This window comes from Heterodontus francisci, chromosome 15 (assembly GCF_036365525.1).
Source record: "Heterodontus francisci isolate sHetFra1 chromosome 15, sHetFra1.hap1, whole genome shotgun sequence".
In the NCBI taxonomy this organism is placed as follows: domain Eukaryota; kingdom Metazoa; phylum Chordata; class Chondrichthyes; order Heterodontiformes; family Heterodontidae; genus Heterodontus; species Heterodontus francisci.
The window spans coordinates 30,229,094-30,241,504 of NC_090385.1; the positions used below are offsets into that span (position 1 = coordinate 30,229,094).

General features: G+C 42.8%; 1 protein-coding gene across 2 annotated transcripts in view; it reads left to right on the top strand.

The window, feature by feature from the left end:
• The window catches only part of LOC137377567 (zinc finger MYM-type protein 3-like), a 130,074-nt gene that overhangs the window by 111,780 nt on the left and 5,883 nt on the right, over positions 1–12,411 (top strand). For both annotated transcript variants that reach the window (XM_068047330.1, XM_068047331.1), the window contains 2 exons: positions 2,406–2,666; positions 10,587–10,704. In XM_068047330.1, coding sequence (XP_067903431.1) covers positions 2,406–2,666; positions 10,587–10,704 — 379 coding nt within the window. The remainder of the gene's footprint in view (positions 1–2,405; positions 2,667–10,586; positions 10,705–12,411) is intronic.

The following is a 12,411-nucleotide window of genomic DNA, read 5'->3' on the forward strand; positions in this document are numbered from 1 at the left end:
AGTCCTGTAACATTGAGCACAAGTCGTGGGAGTCAGTTGCCAGTGATTGCCAGAGCTGGCGGGCAGCCATAAAGGCGGGGCTAAAGTGTGGTGAGTCTAAGAGACTTAGCAGTTGGCAGGAAAAAATACAGAAGCACGAGGGGAGAGTCAACTGTGTAACAGCCCAGACAGCCAATTTTATCTGCAGCACCTGTGGAAGAGTCTGTCACTCTAGAATTGGCCTTTATAGCCACTCCAGGCGCTGCTTCACAAACTACTGACCACCTCCAGGCGCTTACCCATTGTCTCTCGAGATTTGGATGTAGGGGGGATGATCAAGAAGTTTGCAGACGACACAAAAATTGGCTGAGTGGTATATAGCGAGGAGGATAGCTGTAGGCTGCAGGAAGATATTGATGGTCTGGTCAGATGGGCAGAAAAGTGGCAAATGGAATTCAACTTGGAGAAGTGTGAGGTGATGCATTTGGGGAAGTTAAGCAAGGCAAAGGAATACAAGATTAATGGGAAAATACTAAGAACTGTAGAGGATGTAAGAGACCTTGGAGTGAATGTCCACAGATCCCTGAAGGTAGGAGGACAGGTCGATAAGGTGGTTAAGAAGGCATATGGAATCCTTTCCTTTATTAGCCGTGGTGTAGAATACAAGAGCAGGGAGGTTATGCTGGAACTGTAGTACTGTGAGCAGTTCTGGTCACCTCATTACAGAAAGGATGTAATTGCACTGGAGAGGGTACAGAGGAGATTTAGGAGGATGTTGCCAGGACTGGAAAAATGCAGCTATGAGGAAAGATTGGATAGGCTGGGGTTGTTCTCCTTGGAACAGAGAAGTGTGAGGGGAGATCTGATTGAAATGTTCAAAATTTTGAGGGTCCTAGATAGAGTGGAGGTGAAGAGTCTATTCACCTTAGCAGAGAGTTCAGTGATGAGGGGGCATAGGTTTTAAGTGATTGGTAGAAGTATTAGAGGGGAGATGAGGAAAAACATTTCACCCAGAGGGTGGTGATGGTCTGGAACTCACTGCCGGAAAGGGTAGCTGAGACAGAGACCCACAACTCATTTAAAAGGAATCTGGATATGCACTTCAAGTGCCGTAAGCTGCAGACCAAATACTGGAAGGTGGGATTAGAATAGGTGGATCATCTTTTGGCCAGCACAGACACGATTGGTCAAGTGGCCTCTTTCTGTGCCTTAAACTCTCTGATTCTGTGATTCTGCAGATTTCGTAACATTTTTAAACATTGCATATGTCCACTCATAAGTATTCATACTTTGTTGCTGGAGAATAACCGAGAGGGTGTCAACAAGGCAGTAATTTAATCTCTGGTAGATGAGCTCTTGCTGAAACATTAACCTCTCTTGTTATTTCAGATGCTCACTGGTCTGCTGTGTGTTCCCAACATTTTCTGTTTTTGTTTGATTTCTGGCATTTGAACTTTTTTTTTCTACATGAATATGTGAATAATGTTTTGATGAAAGGTCAGAGACCTGAAATGTTGACACTGTTTCTCTCTCTTTACAGATGCTTTCAGACTTGCTGCGTTCTTCCAGTATTTTCTGTTTCTATTTCATCTGTGAATAATGTTCTGCTCTCTGTTCTGGGTGTTTTTAGTGTTTGTGTCTATGTAGTTTATACTTAGATTAGATTAGATTAGAGATACAGCACTGAAACAGGCCCTTCGGCCCACCGAGTCTGTGCCGAACATCAACCACCCATTTAGACTAATCCTACACTAATCCCATATTCCTACCAAACATCCCCACCTGTCCCTATATTTCCCTACCTCCTACCTATACTAGTGACAATTTATAATGGCCAATTTACCTATCAACCTGCAAGTCTTTTGGCTTGCAATTTTGGCTTCATTCCTTAGTTTTTCCCCAATGCAAGACTGTGATCAGCTCACGATGATTGAGCAGGACTAAGCTGATGGCTCTTATCTGTAACCCCAAGATATAGTTTGTAAGACTTCTATATTTGTTCCCCCACCACGCCCCCAAAATCATGTCCTGCTGTTGTATTGCATTATAGACTATAGTGAGGAATTGGGTTGACTGCCCATACTATTTTTTTTTATAAATCCCTTGTAGATTGTGGTTCCAAAGTTACTTGTCCAATTGACTGAGTTTGGAAGCAAGTGTTGGCAGCCTATTTGACCATTGGTTCACCATAACTGATCCTGATCCTTTTTCTCACGCAGTGTCCATGCACATTTGAATGAGAGCTCTAGTTGCTTTTTCCATGAACTGCCTGCAAAGCCATAAGGTGCTGGGGGCAATGCTAACTGCCCAGCTACTTTAGTACTTCCTAATTTTACTTCAGAATATTGTGCAGCGTAAATTAAAAACCTGTTTATGGGAATTTGATGTGTATATTTCATTAATATTGTGACATTGTTTTCTCTTAGGTTTAATATTCTCTCGGGTAGAGGAAGAGCATCTCTGGGAATGTAAGCAACTGGGAGTATACTCACCCTTTGTTCTGCTAAACACACTCATGTTCTTTAACACAAAGTATTTTGGACTGAAGTGTGTAGAAGAGCACATGCGACTTTCCTTCACTAATGTTATTCGGCAGTCCAGGAAGTGCACAACACCCAGAGGAACCACAAAGCTTGTCAGCATCTGCTATTATGTGCCTCCTCATTATAAAAAGGGAAGGGATCAAAGTAAGTGTTGCATATCAAGAGTGATATTTCTGGCAAGGATAGGTGAAAAGGCAAACAAAGCAAAGAATAATTGGATGAGAGTTTAGGGTCCTTGCATTCTACTCAGACATGTGAAGTAGTACAGTGATGAGAGTACCACCAATTTAGTTCCCCACCTATTTTTTTAACTATTGTTGAGTTTGGGTTTGCTTCTTGTGGCTCCCATGTTCAAATAGCCACTAACACACATTGTAAATGCTCAGGCATGAAGAGTGATGACCAGAGCAAGGGTGATTTATCCAGTAGAACCATCCCACAGTCAAAGCCTGTGGAATAGTATGAGAGAAAATCTCTCTCTGGTTTCTGGTTGTCCATGTTTTCTCCTCTTGCTGTGGATAAATATGGCAGGGACTCCAAACTTTACGAATGAGTCTCTTGACTGGTTTTCCAACCAGATGCAAGAAAATAAAGGGCTTTATTTCTGATCATGATCCCCATTAGCAAATCTGGAGTAATTATCTACTGATTGCTTTGATCCTCTTTTTTTCACCCCCTCCCCCACGTATCTTTTCCCCTCACCTGAGTAAGAACTACTAAGTCTGCACCAGTTTCAAGTTCAACTGGTCTCTTGATTCTTTCCTGCATCCCCCAGTCTGCTGTGCTCCTATTTTAAAAATCTGTTTATTTTCTATTTATAACCTGAGTGCACTGAAAGACTCTTGAAATGTTTCCTGAGCAGAGCAAATGAGTCATGTTTATGTGGGAGACCACAAATATGAACTCTTTTAATCGTAGTAGGTTCTGTTTTGCATTTTTTTAAAAAGACACTTTCCTCCAAACTTTCTCCACCGGCCCACCCCATCCCTTCCAAAAGATTATTGGATAGTGACATTAACTGGTGCAGTAAAATACAAGGCCAGAAGGTCCCAGGTTTGATTCCTAGACTGCGCTGAGTTGACTGACCTCAGCTGTGCTCGTAATTGGAATGGCACAGTTGATCTCTGCTTCCTTAGATCAGGAAGAAATAAAATGAACCAGGATTCCTACTCATCACCCTAAGGCAGTAACCTGTGCAGGTGTTAAGTGAGAATAAGATTGGTCTCAATTGTGATGGACTTTCTGTGGTTCAATTGCTTGTAATGCCCTTTCCATAGTTCAGTGTGCCAGGACAACAGTTTAGTGCAGGAATAGGCCATTTAGTCCTTTGAGCCTATTCCACCCTTCAGCGAGATTACAGCTGATCTGCAACCTAAGTCCATATACCTATCTTTACTCCATAATCCCTTAACACCATTGATTAAGAAAAGTCCATCAATCTCTGATTTAAAATTAACAATTGACCTAGCATGAATTGCCATTTGTCGAAGAGTTTTCTAAACTTCTACCACCGTTTGTGTGTAGAAGCGTTTCCTTATTTCACTCCTGAAAGGTCTGGCACTAATATTTAGACTACGCCCCTGGTCCCAGACTCCCCAGCCAGCAGAAATAGTTTCTCTCTATCTGCCATATCAGTTTTTAAAAATTGGTTCCAGGGATCTGAGCGTTGCTGGCTAGGCCAGCATTTGTTGCCAATCCTAATTGCCTTTGAGTAGGTGTTGGTGAGCCACCTCTTGAACCGCTGCAGTCCATGTGGTGTTGGTACACCCACAGTGCTGTTAGGAAGGGCGTTCCAAGTTTTTGACCCAGCAACAGTGAAGGAACAGTAATATAGTTCCAGGTCAGGATGTTGTGTGGCTTGGAGGGAACTTACAGATGGTGCTGTTCCCATGCTTCTGCTGCCCTTCTAGGTGGCAGAGGTCATGGGTTTGGTAGGTGCTGTTGAAGGAGCCTTGGCAAGTTGCTGCAGTGAATCTTGTAGATTATACACACCGCTGCCACTGTGTGCCAGTGGCGGAGGGAGTGAAAGTTTAAGGTGGTGGATGGGGTGCCAATCAAGTGGGCTACTTTTTCTTGGATGGTGTCAAGCTTCTTGAATGTTGCTGGAGCTGCCTTCATCCAAGCAAGTGAGTATTCTGTCACACTCCTGACTTGTGTCTTGTAGATGGTGGGCAGGCTTTGGGAGTCAAGAGGAGAGGTACTCGCCACAGAATTACCAGCCTCTGAACTGCTCTTGTAGCCACAATATTTATATGGCTGGTCCAGTTTTGGTCAATGGTAACCCCAGGATGTTGATAGTGGGGGATTCAGCAATGCTAATGCTCTTTAACATCAACTGGAGATGGTTAGATTCTCTCTGGAAATGGTCATTGTCTGGCACTTGCGTGGTGTGAAATGTTAGTTGCATTTACCAACCCAAGCCTGAATATTGTTCAGGTCTTGCTGCATGCGAGCATGGACTGCTCCAGCATCTGACGAGTCTCAAATGGTACTGAATGCTGTACAGTCATCAGCGCACATCCCCACTTCTGACCTAATGATCAAGGGAAGGTCATTGATGAAAAGTTGAAGGATGGGCCTATGACACTGCCTGATGAACTCCAGTGATGTCCTGGAGCTGAGATGATTGGCCTCCAACAACCACAACCATCTTTCTTTGTGTCAGGTATGACTCCAACCAGTTGAAAATTTTATCCCTGATTCCCATTGACTCCAGTTTTGCTAGGGCTCCTTGATGCCGCACTCTGTCAAATGCTGCCTTCGTGTCAAGGGCAGTCACTCTCACCTCGCCTCTGGAGTTCAACTCTTTTACCCATGTTTGGGTAAAAGGTCTGGAGGTCTGAGGTCTGGAGCTGAATGGCCCTGGCAGAACCCTAACTGAGCATCGGTGAGCAGTTTATCGCTGAGCAAGTGCCACTTGATAGCACTGTTAATGAAACCTTCCATTACTTTGCTGATGATTGAGAGTAGACTGATGGGGTGGTAATTGGCTGGATTGGCTTTGCCCTGCTTTTTATGGACTGGGCAGGATATACCTGGAAAACTTTCCACATTTTCAGGTAGATGCTAGTGTTGTGACTGTACTCGAACAGCTTGGCTCGGGGCACGGCTAGTTCTGGAGTACAAGTCTTCAGTGCTACACCCAGGATTTTGTCAGGGCCCATAGCCTTTGCTGTATCCAGTGTGCACAGCTGTTTCTTGATATCATGTGGAGTGAATGGAATTGGCTAGTATCTGTGATGCTGGGGACCTCAGGAGGTGGACGAAATGGATCATCCACTTGGCGCCTCTGGCTGAAGACGATGACGCTCGTGTACTGGGCTCTGCCATCATCAGGGATTGGGATGATTGTGGAGCCTCTTCCCTTGGTTAGTTGTTTAATTGTCCACCGCCATTCATGTCTGGATGTGGCAGGACTGCAGAGCTTTGATCGGATCCGTTGATTGTCGGATTGCTTAGCTCAGTCTATCACATGCTGCTTCTGCAGTTTAGCATACATGTAGTCCTGTGTTGTAGTATAACCAGGTTGGCATCTCATTTTCAGATATGCCTGGTGCTGCTCCTGGCATTCTCTCCTACACTCCTCATTGAACCCGGTTTGGTCCTATGACTTGATAGTAATAGTGGAGTGAGGGATATGCTGGACCATGAGATTACAGATTATGGCTGAATACAATTCTGCTGCTGCTGATGGTGCAGTTTTGAGCTGTTCGATCTGTTCAGAATCTGTCCCATTTAGCATGGTGGTCGTGCCACACAACCCAATGGAGGGTATCCTTAATGTGAAGATGGGACTTTGTCCCCACAAAGACTGTGTGGTGGTCACTCCTACCAATGCTGTCATGGACAGATGAATCTGCGACAGGTAGATCGGTGAGGGTGAGGTCAAGTAGGTTTTTCTCTCTTATTGGTTCTCTCACCGTCTGTCACAGGCCCAGACTGGTAGATATGTCCTTCAGGACTCGGCCAACTCAGTCAGTAATGGTGCTACCGAGCTACTCTTGGTGATGGGCATTGAAGTCCCCCACCCAGAGTACATTCTGTGCCCTTGCCACCCTCAGCTCTTCATCCAAATGGTTTTCAACATGGAGGAGTACCAATTCATCAGCTGCAGGTGGGAAATGCATGGTAATCAGGAGGTTTCCTTGCCCGAGACTTCATGGGCTCCAGAGTCAATGTTGAGGACTCCTACGGCCACTCCCTCCTGACTGTATACCACTGTGCCGCCACCTCTGGTGGGTCTGTCCTGCCATTGGGACAGGGATGGTGGTGGAGGAGTCTGGGACATTGTCTGTAAGATGTGATTCTTTGAGTATAACTGTCAGGCTGTTGCTTGACTAGTCTGTGGGCCAGCTCTCCCAATTTTGGCACAAGTCCCCAGATGTCAGTGAGGACAGGGCCAACTGGGCAGGGTGTGCCTTTTGTCATTTCCGGTGTCTAGTTTGATGTCAGGTGGTCCACCCAGTTTTATTCTTCAACTTTTCCTCTTAATATCTTGAAAACTTTGATCAAATCATCCCTTAAATCCCATATAATGAAGGGTCACTGACCTGAAATGTTAACTCTGTTTCTCTCTCTCCACAGAAGCTGCCAGACCTGTTGAGTATTTCCAGCATTTCTTGTTTTTATCTAAGATTTCCAGCATCTGCAGTATTTTCCTTTTATTTTACTGCTAATTAGACTACTTGCACATTATCCCCACGCTCTGTCTCCTGGCTGTCAACCAATTTCCTAACCAGGTCAATAATTTGCCTTCAATTCCATAAGCTTTAACTTTGCTTAAGTGCCCTTATAAGGGACTTTATCAAATGCCTTCTGGAAGTCCATATGAATGACGATCTTAGACATTACCCTGTGCACTACTTCAGTTACCTCTTCAAGATATTCAGTCAGTTTCACAAATCCATGCTGATTGTTTGATCAACTGAAAATTTTCAAGGTGTTCAGTCACTCTATCCTTAATTATAGACTCTCTTAATTTCCTAGCAACAGATGTTAGGCTAACTGGGCTATAATTCCCTGTTTTCCCTCAGTCACCTTTCCTTAAATAATGGAGTCACGTGCAGTTTTCCAATCTAAAGGAACAGTTCCTGAATTAAGAGACTTTGGAAGATTGTAGTTAGGGCATCTGCAATGTTCTCACCTTCTTCCTTTAAAACCCTGGAATGGAAACCATCTGGTCCTGAGGATTTGTCACTCATTCGTGCCACTATTTTCTTCATTTCTGCTATTTTGCTTTTGTTAATTTTGGTGAGTCCCTGACCCTTATTCAATATTAATTTCCTTAAGATGTCTGGCATTCTGACGTCTTCCTGTACTGTAAACACTGGCACAAAGTAATTATTCACCATGTTCACTATTTCCTTATTTTCATTGACAGTATCACCATCATCAGTTTTGAAGGGACCCACGTTGCTGCTGACCTTTTTTCAATATAATTGTAAAAATTTTGTGTTGATTTTGATATCCCTTGCAAGTTTCTGTTCATAGAACTCCCTTGTTGAAGCCCTTGTCACCCTTTGCTGTTCTTTGTATTTCTCCCATTTGCCATTCTTGTCTCCTTTTTCTTTTATGTTGTCCCTGAGCTCTTTAGTTATCCAGGGCTGATCTTTTTTTGCAAGTCGAGCTCTTACCTCTTATGGATATAAACTGGTTGTGTCTCAAGTAAATTTCTTCTTTTGAACACCTCCCACTGATCTTTGTCCCCATTAGCAGATTTGCCCAGTTCACTGTGAATAGTCTGTATCTCATCGCATTGACACCCCAACATTTCCTAAATGTAGAATCTTAGCTGTTTTGTGTTTCTCCCTTTCATATGCTACATTGAACTCTATCATCATATGATCGCTATTAGATAAATGTTCATGTACCATTTAGGCTGTTAACTGAACCTGGCTTGTTAATAAATCTAATATGGCATGCCCCCTTGTTGACTTTAGGACATATCGTTGCAGAAAAATATCCTGAACGCACTTAAATTCACTATCTTTCTGAAGTGCTGGTATGCTTATTCTATGACATATGAAAGTTAAAATCCCCCATTAAACCACTGTGCCTTTGCTACACACTTGTTTTACCTCTGTTTTTATGCAATCAACAACTTCACAGCTGTTACGGGGTCTGTGTACAACTACCACTGCAGTCTTAAATCCTTTTCTATTTCTTATTTCTACCTATAAAGTCTCCACTACCTGCTCATCTCTCGTTATATCATCTTTTATCATTGAAGTGATTTCATCCTTAATCACTCCTCCCCCTCTGCCATTTTCCCTATTTTTTCTGTAAACCTTTATAACTTAGTAGGCAAGAGGTCCTGTTCAGCAAGTTTTCACCTGATCTTCCAACGCACCCCCATACCTCTTTACTAATTTAATGTCCTTGTGACTTCCCTTTTTATCCTTTCCACTAGGATCCTGATTCTCGCCTGGTTCAGGTGGTGCCTGTCCCAACAGTCCAGTTCCTTCCTGTCCCATGCAATGGAATCCCTCTTTTTTTTCTCACACCATTCTTTCAGCCACGTGTTCACTTCCCAACTCCTGTTGTTAATTTACCTTCTAGTTCCTCGGACTCTCCAAACAGGACCTCTTGCCTACTCTTGGTGCCAACATGTATCACAATGACTGGATCCTCCCCCTGTTCAATATCATCAAACCGGTTTGAGATGGCCCTCACCCTGGCAACAGATAGGAAAGGTAGCCTGTGGGACTCTCGATTCTGCTTACAAAGGATGCTGTCTGTGTCCTAAATTATTGAATCCCTACAACTACCACATTAAGCTTCCGTTCCTCCTCCTCTTGGACAGCCTCCAGCTCCAAGGTACCATAATCCACATTCTGGCTGTCCTTCTGACTGTCTGTCTTTATCCTCATCCTCATAGGTAGTGAGGACATTGTACCTATTGAATAGGATCAGTTTCTGGATCCTTGCCTTTGTCACCTGGGTTCCCCTTATTGTGCACACTGTAGGTCATACCAATCCTATTCTGAGCCTACACCCCTCTCTACGAGATGTGACTGAGGTCTAGAGAAAATTGTCCAGATACTATTCCTCCCTCGTGTCTCCAATACATTCCAGCTCAGTGACTGTGCAGGAGAGATCTGAGATGCAGATCGCTACTGGAAATGTGTTCACTAGAGACAGTCTCACTGTCCACATACTCCCACATACTGCAGTCCAGATGCACAATCTGCTCTGCCATACCTTTGTCTAGATTGTTTGTTTTTACTCTACTTGATGGTTTTTTTTTTCCTACACACTAACTTGCACTGAAACACTGAACAAAATTTAAATACTGCCTCAAGCTTGCACAAACCACTGCACTGAAGGCAAAAAGCAGTATCTCCTTCCCCCTCTGCACTATTCTGACCAAATTCCCAACCTTTACACTCTTTACACTGCACTCCGTTTACATTTGCTTTGTTTACTCTTGCACCTTTTTTGAGCCACGTCCAAGTTACAAGTGCTCACTCCGTTTCCAATTACAGTAATTGGCACCTATTCAGGCAATCTCTTTGAGCTGTTTGACAGTTAACTGTCACTGGCCTTGGTGCCATGGGCTAGAACAGGGAAGAATTGGCCACTGTTGCTAATTTCTGTGTACCACCCAGTGGCTTCTGCTGGAAAGTGAGGATTGAGCTCAGTTGAAAGGCCACCATGTAGGAATAGCACATCAATGCTCATTGTTTAGATTTACACATGAAGCGTGTCCATTTGAGAGCCGTACCAAATGGCTCCTCGTGTCCATGGAATTGTATGCAACTAGAGTTGATGCCTTGAGGATAGGAAGGGACAAAAATGAAAAAAAAAAGTATTTTATTGAGTTTATATAAATTGTTACTTGCTTAAAAAAAATTGAGAAAAAAAACATCCTGCAGCATAACAGTCAAAACAGTTTATTGAGCTGTTGTATTTTGTAATTAGTGTTTAATTACTTAAAATAATGTTACCTGAAGTACTAAGTTATAAATACTGTTTGCTCAGGAAAGTCTGAATTAAAAATTTATGAAAATCATTTCTATTGCTGCATGTGGCTCAGTTTTGTTCTCCCCTGGTTTTTGTTTATAGGCAGCACTGTGGGAAAGAGGAAACGTGAAGAGGAAGTTGCTGTTTTGGAGCAGAGAGAAAACAGAATGAATCCATTAAGATGCCCTGTGAAATTTTATGAGTTCTACCTCTCAAAATGGTGAGGCCACCAGTTCTTTCCTGCTAGCATTTTAAACTGTTCGAAAAATTATGCATTTTGGGATAGATTTTTATGATTAAGGTGAAGAATATAAGTGCTAGAAATTGAATATTTTCTATTTCAGGCACCCAGTATTACATTAGCCAGGTTTAACCTATTTATGTGCTGAATAATCTATCCAATGGTTTTTATTCAAAACATTTCTAAATTTAATTGATTCCAAAAACTTTTCTCCTGATCATGTGGAGAAACAGTATGGGAACCCTCAACTAAGGTGTGCTGCATTGGCATAGAAGTGGTGTTCGAAATATTGGGCTAGGTATTAATTTGGAGGTGGGGAGGGAGCGGGAGGAAGTTTGGAAGATCTGAGGCTGGGGTCAGTGGAGATTAGAGGCCAGAAGGAAGCTTGAGGGCGCTGGTTGGTGGGTGGAGGTGGGCATTGGGGAAGATCAGAACCCTTGTGAAGGAGATTGGAACTGGAGTGGGTAGGGCATGGGGCTGTCAAATCAGTGGAGGGTGGGGGTGGCGTTTGGTTGTTGAAACAGGTAAAGTGGATCCATAAGTCAATGGAAATGCACTTGCCTCCTGAATCCAGCAGTCTTCATTGCTCTTTAATAGCCAGGTTTCCCAAGGCCTAGAAAACTTGACCAGCCAGGGTGAAATTGTCAGTGGTGGTTATATGTGAGGCATGTGGCCTCATTATATATTTAAATTACCAAACTGTCTCCTGGGAGCAGGTTGTTTGCCATCTCTCTTTCTCACGTCCCCTATCTCACCTCTGTTAAAGAGCAAGTTGGGGTCAGAATTCAGATTTTTAACATTTTAATTTCCCTTCCTATCTGCTGATTCTTGGGGGAGGTTAAATGGTTACCCCATTGATTCCACTTGCATTAATGCTGAACTGATTATTGTGCTGGACACAATTAATGGTATTTTAGTAATTTTTCTTAGGGAGAACAAAGACCTGCCCTTTTTGTTTATATTATATATTTTTTTTAAAAAAACATTTCAGTCTTTAATCTGCAGTAAAACCGTATTATGGAGACGTTGAGAATGAAGAATGTTGTATGCGTTGCTGATTGACAAAGTGGCTAAGGACTGAGAAATAACTGTGCTTATTTTATCAGACAAAGTGGAGGACAGTTTAGGTGCGATTTGTTGCGGTGCTTGTTGAATTAATGTAAGTCATTCAAAACAGACTTACATTAAGAAGCTCTGTTCACTTTTGGAAGGCAGTCCATTCAGCTTATTTTTAAATCTCCGCATAAACCATTTTACCGTGTATTCATAAGATTCAGAGCAGCTCATCTAAGCAAAGCTTCCAGCTTTAGATATCTTGCATTTAACAACATTCCCCTCAAATAGAGAAAGCAGTATCATTTGCACATCACTTGGCACCAAAAGGCTGCTAAACCTATCTTTCCACCACAATCAGTGATTGCCATCAAATAGAATTGATCCTTTTTTTTGAATTCATATATTGAATGCAAAGGCACGTGTATTAAAAAAGGGACATTTTTATTCCGTGTTAAAGGGCAGATTATCTTACGAAAAGGTCTTTTTATGAGCATTGTTTCCATCATATGTTGGCATTTATAAAGCTATAAGTTGCTTATGCATGACATTGTGACATCTCTGCCCTTTCTCCCCTGGTCCCTCTGCCAGTACAAAGATTAAAATGAATCCTTTTCATGAAGACAGTGCCCC